Source organism: Podarcis melisellensis (assembly GCF_964234715.1).
Source record: "Podarcis melisellensis genome assembly, chromosome: 4".
NCBI classification, from domain to species: domain Eukaryota; kingdom Metazoa; phylum Chordata; class Lepidosauria; order Squamata; family Lacertidae; genus Podarcis; species Podarcis melisellensis.
Window position 1 is genome coordinate 41,153,404 of NC_138531.1, and position 20,454 is coordinate 41,173,857.

The 20,454-nt window shown below is 41.4% G+C and overlaps 2 protein-coding genes across 10 annotated transcripts in view; both read right to left on the reverse strand.

Moving 5' to 3' along the window:
- Positions 1-2,063, reverse strand: part of MAP7D2 (MAP7 domain containing 2) — a 51,746-nt gene extending 49,683 nt beyond the window's left edge. For 3 of the 9 annotated variants that reach the window (XM_081909188.1, XM_081909187.1, XM_081909183.1), the window contains exon 1: positions 1,638-2,061. In XM_081909188.1, the coding sequence (XP_081765314.1) occupies positions 1,638-1,689 (52 nt within the window). In that variant the 5' untranslated portion in view covers positions 1,690-2,061. Of the gene's footprint in view, positions 1-1,637 lie in introns of all 9 variants that reach the window. The other 6 variants (XM_081909189.1, XM_081909186.1, XR_014167920.1 and 3 more) reach the window with 5 other exon arrangements.
- A 3,657-nt stretch (positions 2,064-5,720) lies between these two features.
- On the reverse strand, positions 5,721-18,542 carry EIF1AX (eukaryotic translation initiation factor 1A X-linked). The gene is made up of 7 exons (XM_081908632.1): positions 18,263-18,542; positions 16,162-16,245; positions 15,223-15,326; positions 14,016-14,066; positions 12,627-12,708; positions 12,425-12,516; positions 5,721-10,776 (listed from the first exon to the last, which is right to left on the reverse strand). The coding sequence occupies exons 1-7, from the start codon at positions 18,276-18,278 to the stop codon at positions 10,771-10,773; spliced, it is 435 nt and encodes a 144-aa protein (XP_081764758.1). The 5' UTR covers positions 18,279-18,542; the 3' UTR covers positions 5,721-10,770.
- Positions 18,543-20,454: the final 1,912 nt, after the last annotated feature.

Sequence of the window (20,454 nt, forward strand, 5' to 3'; positions counted from 1 at the left end):
GGGTGCGTTGTGTAAATTTTTGATTTTATGCCTCAAGCAATGGTGATAAAATAGGTAATCTTATAATTAAAATGTCCCAAAGTAACTGTCACCAAAGACACAAAGTCCAAAATTCTTGTGATAATAAATTGACAGATTGCCATACTAAGGAAATTTGGACTTGTGGGTCTCCCATAGAGAGTCACATTCAAAACCTAGGTAAGCAGTTAATTCTGGTCAGTGCCTGGATGGGTTCCTGCCTAGAAGCCACATGGACACCAGGCCACCTTGAATTCCACAATAGAAGAAATGTGAGCTCTAAATGTAATAATACAAGATCCATCTGAGAATTTAAGAAACCAAAGTGGAGCACCATTTTGCTGGGCAGCCTTCTGAGGGGCCGCGACTGCCTGATGAAAACTTAACTGATTGAAAAGATTAGACTTCTTATCACCAGCTTTTACAGGACTATCTGCTAAATTCAATGCATGCTAGATCTTTGAAGAGGTAGCCAAGTTTTAGAAAGGAGCCTGTTATTTATTTGTTTGTTTTGTTTTATTTCTCTGCCCACACAGTCCAAAGCATTGGTGGAACTGGCCTGTGTCCCAAGTCCCCTGGTTAAAAGCAGAACCTCAAGTATCCGGCAACACGCTCCATGATTGTGTAATTTGTCTCTTGTGCTTGGATCCGCCTCGCAGCACCGATCCAACAGGTTTAAACGACATAAAGAGACATGTAAAGACGCCAAACAAAAAAAAAGCATTATTTTGGAATCAAAATATGCACCTCTGCATATTTAACCAAGTAACATTAGCCTCGCAGGAGACATTACCAGTTTACACTCCCCTTTCCAGTGAACACCAAAGACAGCCTTGTTTTACAACCAAGGAGACCATACACCATTAAAGCACTAAAAGCTTTCGTCGGCTGGTAAAAGAGAATACAAAAGCCCTAACAGCACACCGATCCTTTCCTGTCGTTTTACTGCCCGCCTCGTGTTTCCTATGACAGCGAGTCAGCAAAGGAGCGTTATTGATGCCTGGGTAAAGAAGACCCACCGCCCAAACGTTGATTTTCGTCTAGTTTCTCCCTCCGAGTTGATGTGCTATCCTTGACCTTCCCCAATTACCAGCAACAAAGCTCTCCTGCAAAAAAAAACCCCAAACCCCCTACATCTTCCAGGCCATCCTCTTCCTCGCCTCGGGTGAGGCCTCCTATCATCCTTACAATAGCCTCTCCAGTACAATCTCCCCCTCCCCACCTCCAAGGCTTGGTTCTGGCGCCTTCCCGGCTTCGGCTATGCTACGATTCCCAGCGCGCCCGCTTGCCAAATGTCACCGCGCACACACCCACCCCTTGCAAATAAATCACGCTGCCACACGGAGACTGGCGGCGGCAACACCACGTTGCAGCATGAAGGGCAAGGAGCACGGAAGGGCACCTGCCCGGCCCCCTCGCAGCTTTCACCCGCCCTCCACTGAGGTGGGTGGCTGGGTGTACAAGGGGGGGGGGGAACGCAGCAAAGAGTCTTCTCTGCAAAGTAAAAAATGCAAAAATAAAAAAGCAAGCCAAGCACCTTCCCACAAACCACACCTGCTGGGTCACACACACACACACACACACACACACACACACACACACACACTCTTATGTCCTACCTGACGCCCGTGGGTACGAGGGAGACGTCCGCGTTGGCCCCGGCTCCGCCATCTTCCTCCTCCTCCTCCGGCGCGCTAGCTGCGGTTTACTTTCCTCCGCGGCTGGGCACGGGAGCTGGAGAGAATAATGCTTTGCCGCACAGGCGCACTGCCCGCTTCGGCACGACACCTGACGCTGCCTTGTGGCGCTGGGGAGGCGGGAAAAGGCGAAGGAGTGCCGGGGCTGAGGAGAGAGGCGGGAAGGGCCGTTTGCTGCTCGCTACGACGGCTGCGTGGAAAAAAAATTAAGCGGGGCGACCACGCCGCTCCCGGCACCTCCCAGGTGCTCGTTGCCTCTTTCTCGCTCGCGCTCTGGCGAACGTGTGGCAACCTGCTCTCGCGCTCCTATCCCTCCTTTCCCTGCCCGAGGCGAGCAGGCAGCCGCGCCTGTTCCACGGGCTCGTCGAGGTCGCGCCCAAGGAAAGCCGCGCGCGCGCCCCTCTCCAACCCTAGGAGATGGAGCTGCTGCTCCTCCTGGGACCAGGCGAGCGCGTTTAACGCCCAGGGTGGCCGCGCAGGAAGGGAGGGAGGGAGGCGCAGCTTCTTCCCTGCGGGCTAGTGGGCCGTTTCCTTGAAGGCCGCCGCGCAACCTGGGCTTGAAGAAGCACGTGCCTTCTTTCCGCTCAATGGGAAGTTGAAAACAAAACAGGCAGGCGAGGAGAGATGGGAAGCGGCGCGTCCTAAGCCAGGAGACGTGTTGGGGCAGAAGCGCTTCCCTCTCGGGTTTGGAGTCTTCCAAAAAAACAAGGGTTATTGTGCTTCGCACACGATTATGGCACTGCCCACAAGCTTTCCTTCTGAATAACTGAGTTTTGGTAGGATTTTCCCCAAGCCACAAACTATACAATGCATAGTGAATCCCAGGTGTACACAGTGGGAACATTTCCTGAGGATAGTCTTACATGTCTGACCTCGGAGAAGCATCCCATTCCCAGCTGCCTTTTCCTGTTGACTCAGAACTGAGGCTGCAAATTTTAACCATCGGATTCAATAGGCCTTACTCCCTCGTAAGTGGGTGAGGACTGAGTCTCTGAGAACAAGGAAGAGAGGATCTCATCCACTTTGGTTATTTAACGTGCCAACACCAGGGGAAACATAGCTATGAACTATCTGCAGGCAGGAGCCAAACAAAGTGAAGGAATCGGAGCCCAGAAAGCACAAGTAGCTCCTTCCCGCAATGCCTCTCTTGCCAAAAAACGCTCCCCACCCCACAAAAGGCAGTCACCTCGTGCCAGAAAAACTAATTGCTGGATTTACTTGAAAGGCAGCACAAGAAATTACCTCACTGCATTTTAAGCCAGTAATGTGTACATACCGTAAGATTTTAGAGCAAAAGCCCATTCCTTAATGTTAACTAACTCTATGTATAACTGGAATGATGACAATCCTACCTTACCTTTCCGCCTCATTTTCCTCCTCTTCTGGTTTCACTTGTGTTTTAAATTGTAACCCTCTTGTACTAGAGAGTGACCTCTCATTCTTTATTAAATGCCACATACTGTACATGGATGGCACTTGACTTAATACTAAAACACATTGTACAGCTTTGGGGCATTAACAATTCTGAAGCATTTTATAAGGAACAGCCTCTCTTTGGCAGGGATTTACAAATGTCCAAAGCTTATTTCAAGTGTGTTGTGAAAACTTCAATTCCTAATTCAGGTTGCTTATGCACCTGCTTTGAATAAGGAATGGGGAGCCACTTTCAACTTCATAAGGGATCCCCTCAACAGAGTTGGATTTGATACAGAGCTGAAATTGGAAAGGAAGACAAGTAACCCTTCTCCTTGTGAGCAGAACTGGCTTCTATTTGTAGATGGAGCAGTTTGAATCCTAGCCAAAATATAATGAATTATTGAAGATTCTTTGTGCAGATATTGGGAACTCACTATACATTAGACAATCTTCTAATGTGGCTCAAGGTCTCCTAAATGAGCCCCACAGGGATGAGAGTTACCATATTTTTTCCTATTAATTTTTCAGCCTTAGGCCATTCTACTACATGCAGCAATCCATTTGTTAATTGATTTCCATGATCAAGCTTTTCCATAGTTTTTTGTGCGTAGCTGAGAGGAAACTATTGCTTTCCACCAAGTAATTAGGATTAATCGAAACATTCCTTGCTAGAATTAAGTACTGTAAGTGCTGTAAACCTTTTGCTTGTCAACAAAACGACCCAAAAGTGTGGCAAAAACAGATTTATCTTGGACTCATGCTGATCTTAAAATGGGAGTGTTTATTGGGAAATGACGGGAAGTTCATACAGGAAAATATCACCTTCTCCCCATCATTGCAAAAGTATGCTCCTAATTTATAGCGGACCTTTGCAAGCTCAGAAGTATAGGCATGATTTTAATTTTTTTATAATGAAAACCCTAAGCCTGAAAAAATATAAGTAACACAGGTCTGTACAAATGCCTAGGCTTAAAAGGTCAGTAACCTAAATTATTACCAAGATAGATTCACTTCCTACAAAAGAAATTAGACCACCGTGTGTCTTTGCTGGATTAGTTTCATAGTTGTGTTTTCTTATGACAGGTTACCAATTTTAACCAAGGAATGTAATCCAGTGTTGTACAAGTTTAAGTTTGCTGGCACAATGGAACTTCACAAACCTCTTCTCTATCCTGCAGACTCCCTAGAGCCCCCAAAATTGGAGTCCCACAACCTTTTGGAACAGATTTTGAGAGCACTGAAGTGGGAAGATATGAAGTTCTGTGTGAACAGATATGTTCTGCTCATGTACAGACCATGCTGGATACAACCCAAAATGTTTTCACAGTATAGTCCTGCACTTATTGGCAGTAGTTCTACAATCCTGGATAAGTTCCATGCAGCTTCTCCATGCAGTGGTTATAACATGTATAGCTGTTCAGCATATGGATTACCAGCATTGCATAGCAACTCTCTACAGTATGTCAAGGAGTAACATTGTTGACCCCAAACAAGATTAAGGGCTGTAGTAAAGTCACCACATTAGCACAAAGATTTCTGCCTGTACAAAAAGACTTCCTTCTTCCTCCATGCCCATCCCTAAATCTGTTCTGAGGGCTCCTCCAAACCTCTGGAGCAGATTAGGGGTCGAAGATGGGAAGGAAGTTCTGTTGCACAGGTGGAAGCCCTTGAACCAATGAAACAACTGTTGGATACATCCTAAGTGTTTGTTCTTTGATAAATGAACCTACTGCAGAGGAAGGAAGATCAAATTACCTGGGCCGTCCCTTTCTAGCTTTATACTGTACTACAAATTCATAAACTCTCCACAACCATTCCCACCTACATTTGTAGTCATTCTATAAATTTATCTACTATTTCTTAATATTTTCAATTAATAAATACCGGAGTTCATTAATTCAGCCTCCCAATAGAATATATTTATTTGTATCACAATGGACAGAAAGAACCAATTAGAGTAGGTATTATGTAATGGCTACAAGTGGCAACTGGGAGGTTTCGGTTCAAGTCAGCACTATTCCACATAATTGCCTATATATATATATATATATATATATATATATATATATATATATATATAATGTTGGAAGGGGAAGGGGATCTGAAGGCAGATAAGCAACTGGAATAGAGAGTAATTGTGATTATTGAGTAGGGGAAGCCAACAAAAGGGACAGCTAAACTTCTGCTATACCCAAAAATTAATAATTCATACTAATACAGTTCTAGGTCTGTTTGGTTTTTTAGAACTATAGACTGAGTAGTTAGACCTGTTAGCAATTTAAGTTAGGTCTGCTTTTTCATTCATAGATATCATTTTGTACAAGTACAAGTTCCAGTAATCCTCAAACCCCAAGCCGCAGTAACAACTTATATGATCCATGTATATTTCACAACACTGGAGATTGTAGGAACTATATGTATGAGCTCATATTTTACACTTTAGATTGTTCATGAGAAGACACAACTCACATTTGAAAACCCATTATAAGAGCTATATGTTGAGAAATAGCATTGCTGTAAGAACTACTCCTGTGTTAGACAATTTGGATGCACTATTAAGTGGTTACTTCATTTCAGACAACACTGCTATTTAACAGGGTTTCATGTCTTTTTAATTAAACCACCATAATGAACTTAGGTACATAGTCTCAACTATACATTACCAGCATACCGGATTATTCCTTGGCATTAGCTTTTTCATTCTCAACAAGGAAACAGGTTATATTCATGCCCTTAAAAATCAAACTACTGTTAGAACTGAATACATGCACAAACTTTACATCTTGTAAAGAGGAGGAAAAGTCAATTTACATCAAACCAACCAACCAAGCTTATGTTGCTGTGATGATCAAATGGGTTAATTCATATACTGCCCTGAATTAAGTTCCTTGATTGAAGGGATAAATGAGTCATCAACATCACACAGCTGCCCTGATGCTAGAAATTACTTGCTGGATCATAGCTAGTGATTGGATCATAACCAGAAGTGGGAGCTTAAGTTAGAAGATGTGGTAGAACTCAGTGGCAAATATGTAAAGCAGGAGTGGGAAGCCTGTGGTCTTCCAGTTGTAGTCCAACAACATGTGAGGACCACTGGTTCCCTAATTTTAACATATAAAACCCAAGGTCCAACCCCTGATATCTCCACAGTTAAAAAAAAAGAATTTGAGGCTGTTTTGAGAGTCAGAATTAGGACAGAGAAATACCCGTTATCTAACACATTAATTTATTTTTTTTAGGATTTAAATTTTTATTGTTAAGAAAATATTTATTTTTTTAAAAACCCTTATATCTTTCCCTGGGAGAAATCTGACAGGAACGGGAGAGCATCTGGTTTAGGATGAAATGAGGATGAGAATGTGTAAATGTCCAAAAAGGAATAGAGTAGAAATAGTCAATGGCAGTGCAGTGGGATGATAGCCAGCCAGAAGTCCATAGCCATAAAGGAAAAATCCGCATGACACAGACATTTGGAGAGGGACCCTACGTATTGAAAGAATGAGTAGAATAGAGTTCCATCTTTATTTAAATCCAATAGGAAGGGAAAGGTGTTGCTCTGGAATATGGTCAAAAAATTTAAAAGGGGATACAAATCCACAGAAACCATTGTGTGTGAGTGATAATAGCAAGCCTCCAAAGTTATTTAGTACTGAAAAAGTACTAACATTCACCTGAGCAAAAGGCCCAGGGTGATCTGGGCCCTAGCTACTTGGTCCTAAAACTGACCAGAACTTAATCTTAAGTAGCACCCAGGACCTGTTGAGAGATACAAGTGTTAAACCATTTGGAAACTACAGTACTACAGCTCTATCAAATTCATTATATATTGAAACAGACAATTGCCAAGAAAGTCCAACAGAAGCATTATTTGAACACTGTAGAAGTTTGTTGAGGGATTAGTGAAAAAAAAAGTTTGAAAATGATAGTTAAGAGCTAGCTTCCTCAAACTCTGCCATCCAGATGTTTTTGGTCTACAACTCCCATGATCTCTAGCAAGCAGAACCAATGGTCAGGGATGATGGGAATTGTAGTCTCAAAACATCTGGAGGGCTGAGTTTGAGGAAGCCTGGTCAAGAGGGTCAAATCTCTCTAAGTGGCTTGGGAGCTATTAAAACACAATACACAGAAACTCAACTAAAATATATACCACAGATCTGCAAAGGTATGACCAAAGCTATGAGGATGCCAAAGGGTTAACAAGCAGAGACGAGAGGCAAAAAGACACTCTTCAGAAAACAGAAGAGTTGCCTAAATGAGGATAACAAAAAGGAACACAAACTTTGGCAAAAGAAATACGAGCTGACAAAAAGGAATTAAAAGGATTATGAGGATTGTATTGCTAGAAACATTAAGACCAACAATAAAACATTTTATAAATACATTAAGAGACATTCTAGGGAGACAGTTGGACCTTCGCACAACAAATGAGTCCAAGGTGTGCTAAAAGAGGAAAAGGAGATTGCAGGGAACCTAAATCAATCCTTTGCATCTGTTTTCACTGCCAGGTTGTAGAGCAGATCCCTGTGTCTCATAATGGAGAAACATAAGCACGGTAGTGGGGATTTCCTGAAGAAATTTGTATTGGGACCTGTGCTTCTTAGCTTGTGCATTACTGATCTAGAGTTAGGGGTGAGCAGCAAGGTAGCCAAATATACTGAGGCACCAAAATATTTAGCGCTGCAAACCATGTCAGACTCCAAAAGAAACTCTACAGACTGGGGAAATAGGGACAAAAATGGCAAATGTAGTTCAATGAAAAGAACTGTAAGATTATGCATACTATGGCAAATATATGTAAATGTATCTCCTCACTTCACATACATGAATGGCATCTGAACTGGCATAGCCTGACCAGGAAAGAAATCTTGCGACATAGTGGATAGTTCAATGAAAATGTCAACCCAATGTGAAATAGCTGTGGAAATGGTGAATTTTGTGTTTAGGATCATTAGGAAAGGGATAAAAAATAATGTATTTATACAAATCTATGGCGCAACCACACTTGGAATACCTTGCACAGTTCTGGTCAGTGCATCTCAAGAATATTTTACAACTTGATATCGTACAAAAAAGGGGGGGCAGCCAAAATCACCCATGGGGATGGATCAACTGCACTATGAAGAAAGATTACACATGGGGTTTTTTTTTAGTTTGGAAAATGGGCAAGCAGGCAACAAACACACAACAGAGGTGTATAACATTATGCATTGTGTGGAGAAAGTAGATGCAAAGAAGCAACAGCAGGGAGAGGGTTGCTTTTCTTACATCCTGCTTGTAGGCTTCCCATAGGCATCTGATTAGTTGCTGTGGGAAGCAGAATGTTGCACGAGACAAGTCCTGATCTAGCATATATTCTTATTCTAGCATTATCAGAAACATTGTCAGTGGCAAGACTTCCACGATCTCATGTCCATTAAATGCTTCTAACCAAGCATGCACATTGTAATGTTGTTAAAAAGTATGCTTAAACTGTTGCCTTAAATCAGTCTAAGACCAAGAAGCCAATCTATCCCGCACATAAAATATACAATGTGTGCAACAGACTGTACACACAGGTATATAGGTTTTGTGAATTTTAACCCCCCCCCCACCTCTTTCCTCCCTCGTTTACAAAGGATAAAATACACACTAACACCAAAACGTTTACTTCATCTGATATCAAATACTCACAAGGCAAGCAATATACAAACTTCAGTAACTTTGAGCAAACCTCCACCCGACCAGCTTCAAAACTCAATGACCAGAGGCCAATTCAACAGTATTGTATATGTGTGGTTAGACACAAGTGTGGCTGAATGCAGTTCCACTTCTGAAATTCTTGTTTTTTCAGTTAAGAAACTTTAGCTGCATAACAAAATTTAAGAACTTGAGTGTTCTATGAAAACTGTTGCAGACAAATCAGTTAGTTAACAGGAATTAATTATCCTTGGTTAAAATAGAGATACGGCACTAAGGAAACACAAACCAATCTAGCACTTTTAAATATTATTAGGACTATGTTAGTCTTTATTGAACTTTTTAGGTGTGCTACTCCCACTCAAACTGAAAATGCTCATTCAATTTGTTTCTCAACTGGTTAATTCCAGATAGAAATTTTCAGAACTTAACATTTATCTCATTTATAATCTGAAATTCAAAAACCTTTATTCAGTTGTACCTCATAATTGATGGAATTGAAAGTGAAAACCTTTAAACATAATGAGTTTGATTAAACACTGCAGTTCCATTCCCACAACAGACTTCAGCATGCACAATGGAACTTTCTCCCCAGTTGCCTACCCGCCCCCCACAGTGCACCATCAAAATCTGCTCCAGAGATAGGCAGACTCTCCAGAGAAGTTACGAGCGGAGGTGCAAAGGGGGGGGGGGGAGAAAGTTCTGCTTTACACACAGAAACCCGCTTGTGCAGTGTTGGATACAACTGAGCATTTTTCCTCTTTATTACTGAAGTGTAAGAATGTTCTAAATCAGTAGTTCCCAATTAGCTAAGTACCGCAGACCCCATTTTTCAAAAGCCAAACTGTGGACCCCGTACTTTTGAAAATACTGATATCTCTATGGTAGTTTTTGTTATGTGAATGGTGCCAGAGATCTCCTGGGTGGATTACGCAGACCCTCTGGGGTCCATGGACCATTCTTGGGAACAAATGTTCTAAATGAATTGAAATCCATTCTCTGAAGGGACTGGACTCCAGAGGGAATCCCTCCCCAACAGACCTCAGCACCACCTCATATGCTGTTTCAAATTTTCTCCAACTCTCCCGAACACCTTTTCAGGGGGCACCATGAGTCAAAGATGGAGGAATCAGCATAAGCCATACTGTGACGAGAGTTCTGCTCTTGGGAACTCAGGATCTAACCTAAATATGTATAATATAATAAATGTTGAACTTTTAAGGTAAGGGCAAAAGCACCTGTTAAAATGTTAAGTTACAATATAACATTGCAAGCCATTCAGTTTAATTAACAACTTAAATTTGGTGTGGCTACTATTTTAACTTCTGCATTACCACTTCCACATAGGGAACAGCTATTCAAACATACATAATTTTCAAAATAAAAAATTACCTCCCCTCACTATGGCAAATTTATCTGTGAAAGAGGAAATTCAATATCAAAACCAGTATAAAAATAACATGCAGCTAAAACTTAAAAAGCATATTTAGGCATTATGAATTTTATAGACAATCTCTGCCTTTTCTATTTTCAAAATGTTACAATTTGACTTCAAGGGGTATTAGGAAAAAACACTGCACTGGCAGACTGGGCACTAGCCTGCACATTCAATCAAAATTCCATGATAATTATAGGGCAATATTTTTTATTATTATTTCAAAACAGATTGAGTGAAGTTTAGTGGTGAAAAAAGATGAAGCAAATGAGGGAGTTTAAGGAAGTGTATTTACACACAGATGTAAAGGTCTAATTGGTAAAGAGGCAAAAATAGTTGTAATATTTCGTTTAACTTTTCAGAGTCCAACATCATCTGTTTTTAAAAGAAATATAAATACTTCAACATTGGGCAATATATTGGTTTGGTGTAACTACAAATGTTATGCAGTTTCAGTCTTCTTTAAGATATGGACTTGAAAACAAAATAATTATTGAGGTGGAGTTGGAATGTATTCCTCAGTTCCATTTAGATCTGCAAGTGAAAGAAAAGTATGAAAAGTCACACATTACAATTTCACTATATAAGCTTAATATCTTGTGTTGCTTGAGTTGCTGTTCTTGGTTGCCCTTTTATCATGACTATGCATGACAAGCAAAATTTTATTCCACTGACATCAAGGATCAAAAAGCTTTTGGCTTAAAATTGACTATAGCTAAAGACCTTTGGATAACTTTCCATCTCTGTATGGGTAGCTAATGTAACAATGTTAATTTCCAGTTATTCATATCCAGAACACTTAGATCTGAAGTATAAAGGCACATATGTTCATGAACAGAAATGGATCACTGATCAATGGGTTGAGTACTAAAACACCACTAGATTAAGCTTTGAAACACACAGTTAAGCTTCGTCTTTCATGAAACCACTTACTGACATGCTTGAGAAAAGGGTGTTTATTCTGGCAGGTAATAATGCCAAGAGGCCTGATAACCAGGACTCTACAATCCTGCTTGTCCCTCTTGCTATGTTAAGAGGTTAACCAAGCTCTGGGAAGTGAGTTCTCTGGAATTCTCTTCCTTTAGAAGTGAAGCAGGCCCCAGCATTGTTGTGAAAACTTCTCTCCAAACCCGTGCCAAATTATTTTGTTTTTGCAGTTTATAATAATTAAAGGCCGGCAGAAAAACTTGGGAGTGGATATGCTCAAAATGTATTTCGACTAAACTGCCCTGACACAAAAGAAAGCAGTGGGCTTGGGCACCCCTAATTATTCTCATGATTGCCTCTTAGCATAGTGGGGATTAATGGGGACCATCGTGGCTGTGAATTCTGGAAGACCTGCTCCTTGCGGTCCTTTTCTCCCCTGGCCTGGGAGGGTGCAGACCAAACTGACTCCAGGTACAAAAGCTGAGGCTGCTGAACAGACTTTCAGGTTGGGACACTGGTTTTTTTGAGGGGGAAAGGAGGATTGATGCTATTATTGATATTAAACTTTTATATCTTATTATGATTAATGTGGAAACTGATTAATTTGATTGTGTATTTTTTGATGTGTTTTATGTATTGCTTATGACAACTTTTGTTATATTTCACGTGGAGGTTCGGATCCCGGATCCCACATGTGTTGGTGGAGCGCATGAAAGCACTTCCCGCCCTGTTTGCACCCATTCTGCCTTGGTGATTGCTTGTCAATTCAATGCGCCTAAAACGGTTGCCACTTGTATGTTAAATTTCAGTCTTGAGCATGGTTTTAACTATGGAAAGGCAGCATGCAAATAAAATGGTTTATGTATATGCTGCTGAATGGAAGCTGGAAAACAACAAACCAGGACTATTTTTGAGAATCTACATCATCTACTTATGTACAATTTACCTGTTAGAGAAGTGAAGGTAGTGTTTTAACTTAAAAAGAGACACGAAGGGAACTCAAATTTGTGGGGGAGCAATGCCATCTGCACTGTTCTCCTTAATTCTGTGGAGGGCAGGGCATCCTTGCTCAGTGGAAAAGGAAAGGCTCTCTACATTCACTCCAAACCATTATTCTACATTTCTGCTTACTAGGCTCAGTTACAATTTGCAGACCCCTGGCCAAGCAATATAACTTGAGTTGAATGATACAAAGTGTTAGCATACTCTACCCTTGAACAACCATCTTAATACTTAATACTTTCCATGTACTTACATCATCAATATCTTCATCATCATCTCCAATATCATCAAATTGGATTTCATCATCATCACCAGGCCCAAAGGTATCAGTTTCATTAATTTTGGCTAGTAGAAATTAAAACAAAATAGAAACACATTTTAGCAGCTGTTTTACTGTGAGTCCCCCCACCCCCGTTATTCGTAACAGCTTCTGAAATGACCAAGGAAATTCTTACCATGCTCTGGAAGTTCTCCATATGCCTTCAGACTTCTGGCTTCATCTGCATTGTACTTTAGAATGACGTCAGCCTTGTTATCCTAAATAATATTAAGTTACTAGTAAGTAGTATTTGGGGGGGTGGTGAATAATCTAGCTCAAAACTTACTTTAACTGGACATTTAAATTGTTATTTCTTATCAAGCCCTATATATTGAAGAAGACAACCTCCTAGCCCCCTTATAGACCAATTTTTGCTGACAAAGCTTATTTCAGCAGAGGCATGTACTTTTCAAGTTTATATACTAAAAACAGTTTCAGTACTAAAAATTATTATTAGAAAATCTGGAAGTGAGAGGGGAGGAGAATGAGCTATGTACTATAAAGCTCAACTTGTAGATGCTACAAGTCAAGCTACACTTTTTTGGCCGCATCATCTCTGCTACTTTTGACTCTTAAGAAGCTCCAAATTAATTATATTTATGAACCAAAGCGTGTCTAAAATTGGTAATTTACTAACTTTGCTATTGATTGATTCTACCCCACTTCCTTTCTCATTTATGTTGAGCCTACTATAGGAACTGGATAGATTGATGGTCTGTGGTAGTGCTTCTGCCTTCCTAGTTGTGCTAGAAATCTCTCCTTCTCACCCCATCCTCTGCAGAGAAAGGTAGGTATATGACACAGCTACACTACACATTAGTCTTACTGAAACTACAGGCGCAACTCAAAATACACACATAGCCCAGTGCATGGCTTGAAGCTTTACCAATGAACAGAGGACAGGAACGATGAATGAAGGGACAGATGGTTCACTACTGCATAAGCAGTGCTGCAATGTGGGGTTCTCCCCACACCTTTACTGAAGTCACTTTTTCTATTATGTGGGCAGTGGGGCTATAACCTATTGAGACGATCCTTGCCCAAAACACTTAGCCAAGACAGAAGCTGAATGGATTAATTCCACAGAAATGAGAGAAGACAAGTCTTCTCTTACCAGCTATGTTCAAGATTCAGCATTTATTAGTTTTTTTGAAATACGAAGTTATCAAAGCTGAGGAACTTGGGCTTTGTACAAAGCAAGCTTTAGTACATATTCCATACATTTTAATTATCCCTTTCCCTTCTTCCTAAGGGGAAGTTATTGGGGTTTTTTTGTTTTTATTATGTATTTTGTGTTTTTACCTTGTGAACCGCCCTGAGATCTACAGATGAAAGGCAGTATACAAATTTAATAAATAATAAGAATAAAGTGCCAGCAGGTGTAGGTAGGTTTCTAAAATATGGCCCATACAGGGGGGATCAAGGTCTTTGGGCTTTTAATGTTTACACCAGCAACTCAGGTTTTTGGGACTCCTCATTTACAGTTACAAAAACCAAGAAAAGAAAGAAAAACAACAATATTTACCTGGTAATCTCTTAAACCCACCAGTATGATATCTGATGTATTTATCCAAACCTAAAATTCAAACAAATAATTAAGGAAAACCTACAAACCCAAGACTATTCCTCATTAACAATCTAACAACAACATCATCATTTGATTTTTTTGAAATTCAAAATAATAAAAAAGTCGCTCACAATGTAGAAAGAGCTTGAGGGAAGTTGGAAGAAATATAATCAAAGGTGGTAGAAAAGTAGATATGGTAGCCACAAAGCCATAATAAGTGTGATCACCAAGGAAAGTGGAGAATAAAAAGCAGCAATAAAGGAATGCAAGACACTTTATGGACATAAATGTCAAAGAGGACAGAGAAATACCGTATTGGCCCGAAAGTGCAGCTTGTATTTGTGACCAAGTGCTGTTTCAAGAATGGCTTTCGCCACTTTTCTTTTTTCTCTGGATCAAACTGGGTGCTTTCATACAAAATTTTCTTTCTCATCCCTTCTTGAACCATTCGTTGCTGAATCCTTAGTTTTGCATTATTGTATCAACATCCTAATATTGTCAGGATAAAACCTCCCACTCCAAAGTCACAGGGTCTCACTCTGCTAGTTGCCAAAAAGTGTCCAAGACCCAAAGTTAGACCACCCAATGAGCCATAGAACACTGATTCTCGAGCACAAGGGATATTTCTGACATCAAGTATTCCCAGTAGCTTAAAAGACTTTTCCGCGTCCCCGACCTCTTCCTCGCCCGCCATAACAACCCCGGTTGCTAGGCTCATCCCAGCCGACCAACCGCCTCAGCTAAACCACAGAGCCCTTGAAAGGGGAAAAAATTGAAGAGCACCAAGACATTCTGAGTGATAGTCAAATGGAGGAAGCTGCAGTGCAGTTGTTTAGTAAAGAAAAAGTAGGGCAGAAGCAGATCTGTTAAAAGTAAGTGTGGCTTTAATATTTTTTTGTACACACTCAGCAGACTAAGATTGAGAGGGCAAATAGTGGTGGTATCAATCATGTTCTGACAGACCTGACAGGAGGCAAGGAGAGTAGAGCAATAGTATCCAAAATACTGATGTCAAGACCCATACTTGTCAGCAAACTAGTGTAACATGCATCATGCTATAGAGGAATCACTACAAATATTTGTTGTTTACTCTGAAATTCATTAGTTAACTTCAATCAGAGTCCATTCTAGCAAATCATTGGAAATATTGGTTGAAAATACGTACCTTTTTTCTTAACTTTCCTCTGATGTGACATAACCTCTTTACACCATCAAAACATAATGCCTCCAGTCTGCCATTTCCCAACATTTTGATAACCTGGGCATACTCTGAAAGACATGAAACAGCAGCTAAACCTTGACAGTTGTATGCATAACCAAAAAGAGGGAGCAAGCTTGTTTTCGCCTGCTCTGGAGGGTAGGACTCGAACCAATGGCTTCAAGTTACAGGAAAGGAGATTCTGACTAAACATTCGAAAAAACTTTCTGACAGAGCTGTTCAGGAGTGGAACAGACTCCCATGAGAGGTGGTGCACAAACCACTGTATTCCCCTAGTTCACCATGCTTGTGTGCTGATTATTTGGTTATGTTTCCTGAATTCATTCATTCATTCTTTCTCTCTCTCTCTCTCTCTCTCTCTCTCTCTCTCTCTCTCTCTCTCACACACACACACACACACACACACAATGTTAAAAAAGAAATATTGTTTATCAGATTTTCACTCATTTCAATCTTCTTAAATTTTTCACAAGGCTAATTTAAGCACCATCTGGCATTTAAAGCTAAAGCAAATATCTCTGGAGACGCCTAGATTTGAACCAAAATATTATATTTTTCTAAACCCTTCTCCAACCCCTTCTACCTCTCCTTATATCCTGTATCACATGTTTCAATCTGTTCTTTCAGCTTTGCTCATTGTTTCTTTTAATTTTGCATAGAAGCTGTTTTCTTTTGGGGAGGAGAAAGGTGGTAGAGAACACGTATCTTTGTACTTCTTGTTTGAATTAAACATGCAAGTTCTGTGTTTTCTCCCTTTCCCAATTAAAAAGAGCTACAAATATGTCTCCTCCAAAAGTTTCATGTCCAGAAAACCATGGCAATCCAATGACATTAACCATAAAATGTTACTGCATTCATAGGGGCTAACAAAACTGTGTGTCTCACCTTGTCCATCTTCTTTGAACACCAGTTCTCTTTTTTCTGATTCATTCTCATTCTTACCTCGTCTTCTGTTTTTACCTCCCTTACCTAAATTGCAAGAAAAAATGGAGAACCACAATTTGAAATCCTGCATGAAAAATTGTGTTGAATAAATTAATGGCATATCAGGCCTCCCAAAAGCTTTTTTTTTTAAATAAGAGAATTTGATTTTTTCTGAAATAGCAGATTTTCATCTAACCCACTCTATGCTCCTTGCTCTAAGGCAGTTAATTTTTATTTAAGACTTGGAAGGCGCTCTCAGTGCTACAACTAATAGTAACAGCTCCTATGAGCTAATTCAGTAAATTCACATACAAAGTATACAAATTCCCCAATAAAAGTACAAAATATAGACTATCCCCAATAAAAGGTAACACAGCTACTTGTGTTTTGTTTCCAATAAACATCTATAGTTCTGCTAAGGTTTGCAGACATTTTCCCTTCCTCAAATGCATATATTGTAGTTAGCTAACAGAATTAGCTATACTAATACAATTTTTCTAGTTTAGTGAGTTGTAAGAGGAAAGGTAGTGCGTTATTCATCCAAATCTAGTGCATATTCAAGTATATTACACCAGAAACTTAAATAACCGTGGAAACCAAAGGCAGGTTTATACCCGACAGAATATAGCTTACGTATCCTCTACAACACTAACACCATGTAGAAAATATGGATTAACACCTAATTATAAAGCCATTAACAATAAATCACAGAACAATCTCCCCCCATTTTCAGTGTGTGTAGTAGCTACTAATGAATATCAAATTAGTAATTTAATGGAATTTATAGTGTAAAAATAATTCTTCTGCCAAAGGCAATGGATGTAACTATTTTGCACATATATCTATGTGTATGTAGAACAGTGACGTAGAACAGGCATAGGCAATCTCCGGCCCTCCTGATGTTTGGGACTACAATTCCCATCATCTCTAGCTAACAGGACCAGTAGTCAGGGATGATGGGAACTGTAGTCCCAAACATCTGGAAGGCCAGAGTTTGCCTATGTCGGACGTAGAACTTCTTGCACCAAAAAGATTTGTATACCACTTTGGAAAACATTCATGCTAATAGTTTATCCTGAATTGCAGGAGAATGTATACTTTGAATTTCAAGATCAAAACTCAAATTCATCAGCTGTTTAGACTGCAAATCTGAAGGCAGGTGCTACCTTGATCTCTGTTAATGATTCTGGGAATCATATTTAATTGGAAATTGGGGTAAAAATACTTTTAACTGGATATGTATAGTTAGCTATTTAACAATTTCCATCCTGAAGGCTTGACCAGGCAACAACCAAACAGGATGTGACAGCCACTAAACACTTAACCATTTCAAATAAGCAGTTATTCAGCAAGGAAGCTGCGTCTAAGAGAAACACCAAGCACACTTTATTTTCCATTCTGTCTTTTCGAAGAGTATATTTGTGTTCCTCTGAGTACAGTAAAACAAAAACAAAAAAGGCCAACAGGACCTAAGAAGAATCAAGTGACCAATGTCTTTCAGGGGCTCTGATGCCCCAGGAAAACAAACAAACCAAATAATCAAAACCAACCCAATAAGCATAAGACACAGCAAATGAAAGGGAAGCAAAGGTGAGGAAACAGGCCTAAAGTGTGTGTGTGTGAGGTGTCACAGTCTTAAATCACCAATTCCCGTACAGATCCCACCCACCCAGACGGCCTAAAAAGGCTGTGTGATCCTACACACACGTGTAGGATTGAATATACGCAATAAATACAGGACGGTTCTCTTCCAAGACACACACTTGGGAGTGAGCCCACTGAACTAGGCGGGCCTTAAATCCGAATATAAGAACTCTGGTGGGGGAGACTGCAAGGTTGCGAGGGCAGAAAGAAGGGAAGAGGAAAAGACGCGAGAAGGAAGGGTGGCCACAAGACCCTCGCCTCTCTTCCGAAAGAGGAAGGCGACGCACTTCAACCCCAGCGGAGGGCCAGGCCCAGGGGCGCCGAAGGCAGCGCAGTATCCCAGGGCGGGACTGCGCCTCGAAGGGGAGAGGGGCGGCCAGAGGCGCCGCGTGGAGGCGGAGGTCTGACCAGGCCTCACCTTTATTCTTCGGCATGGCGGCGGCGGCGGCGTCAGGTGCTGCTTAGCGGGCGCAGCGTCGGCAGAGGCGGGAAGGAAGGACGCGCGAGCGAGTGGGGTCGCCCACCGCCTTCTTTGAGCTCCTGGCTGAGGTAAGCAGAAGACCGTGCGAGGCGGTGACGCGCGTCTCGCGACAGCGGGAGAAAAGAGGCGAGAGTGCCGCGCGGGCTCCGCCGAATCCCAGCGAGAGAAGGAAGCCGAGGGAGAAGCAAGCGTCGTCTCTTCTTCGTCGGCCCCAGAATGCACTTCGCTCGCGCAAGTTCCGCCAACCGCTTGCGGCCGTCTCTCTAGCGTCCCCTTCTGGTGGGAGGAACAAGCTGACGGACTAATGTTGTTGTGCTGCACGGCGGGGGCGGTTCATTCTCTCCCTGCGTGATTACGGGCAGGGAAGTCCCATGCGTCATTGGCGCGTAAGGAGCGCTGCCTGCTCATTGGCCAAAGGCCACCCAGGCCGCCCACGCTGCCCTGTCTTTCCGCAGCAGCTGGCAAGCATTCAGAGGCAGCCTCTGCCTCCGCAAGGGAGGGCGGCCCGGACTAGTCGCTTAAGGAACATCTTTCCCTCTTTAATTAATGGCTGTACTTTTCAGTTTTTCTGAGGTTCCTGTGCTATATTGATCCAGCCCCGCGTCACTCACCAGCCATGACTTTAAAGAGAAATGTAGTGGGGCTTAAATCAGTGAAGAAGGGGTTTAATTTTAAGTGATGTACAATTCTATGATTCTGTTATGATTTATTTGAGATTCTTGCATGGCAGGGGATTGGACTAGATGATCCTCAGGGTCCCTTCCAACTCTACAGTTCTAGGATTCTATGAAACACTAGGATGAGAGAAGAAGCCAAAAAGCCAAATTCATAATGGCTGGAAAGAACTTGTTAAGTCCTATATTCAGATGGTAAATCATTTTTTACCATCTGAATACAGTATAGGACTTTACTGCCTTGAGTTAAAGGTAATGTAGTTAAGGACCAAACTAGGTTTGTTAGCTCCACATCTGTGGCCATAGGTGTTTCTAAGATCAATTTGCCAAAGGGAGTTAATCTTAATTAATCTAGCATACTGAGTAGGGGTACTTTAATCTTTTGTCTTCCGCTATGCTCCCAATAAGGATCAGGGCTCCATGCTAGAAATTAGTAAAAAAAGGTAAAAGACCCCTGACAGTTAAGTCCAGCTGCAGATGACTCTGGGGTTGCGGTGCTCATCTCGCTTTACAGGCCGAGCGAGCCGGCATTTGTCTGCAGTTTTTCTGGGTCATGTGGCCAGCATGACTAAGCCGCTTCTGGCGCAACGGAACACTGAAACCAGAGCAGCGCACGGGAACACCGTTTACAGTCTCACCTATTTATCTACTTGCACTTTTCACCGTGCTTTCGAACTGCTAGGTTGGCAGGAGCTGGGACCAAGCAATGGGAGCTCACCCCGTCATGGGGATTTGAACCTCCAACCTGATTGGCAAGCCCAAGTGGCTCAGTGTTTTAGACCACAGCACCTACGAGAAATTAGTATAAAGGGGGAAATATCCCATTCACTTCAATGAGAGCTTTCATCTGCCTGCTAGTGTGCCATTGCAGATAGGGATCCAGCAATGGCAAATGATATTCCACTGTGCACTGAAGGACACAGATACAGAGCAAATATACTGTATTCACTCAAGTCTAATGCACCATCAAATCTAATGCGCACCTCGATTTTCAGAACCTTGAAATAAAAAAGATTTGCTGGTGAATGTAAATGTGCCATCAAATCTAATGTGTACTTTAATTTTTGCAATGTAATTTTGCCAAAAAAAGGTGAACATTAAATGCAAATAAATACAGTAAAATCTGGTCCTAACTCTCTCTTCTGTGCTCTATTAAATGCAGATTATAGTTCTTCAACCTCAGGGCAGCTTTCCTCCCCCCGCCCCACTTTGCCGGACAATTGGAGTGTTCTGAAGAAAGCTTGCTCTCTTATTTTTTAACTTGATTGATCCTAATAAATGTGTTGTCCCAACTCTGGCTTTTGTCTTTTCTTTTAGATATAATGCTAATTTGTGGACAGTGAGAAAAATAAACGTAGCTCTGACAGCCTAGATCAGTCATTTTCAAATTCAATTACTCTTGTCCAGCTGATTTGTTGGACAAATGTTTATAGCCCGGGGGGGGGGGTTCTTATC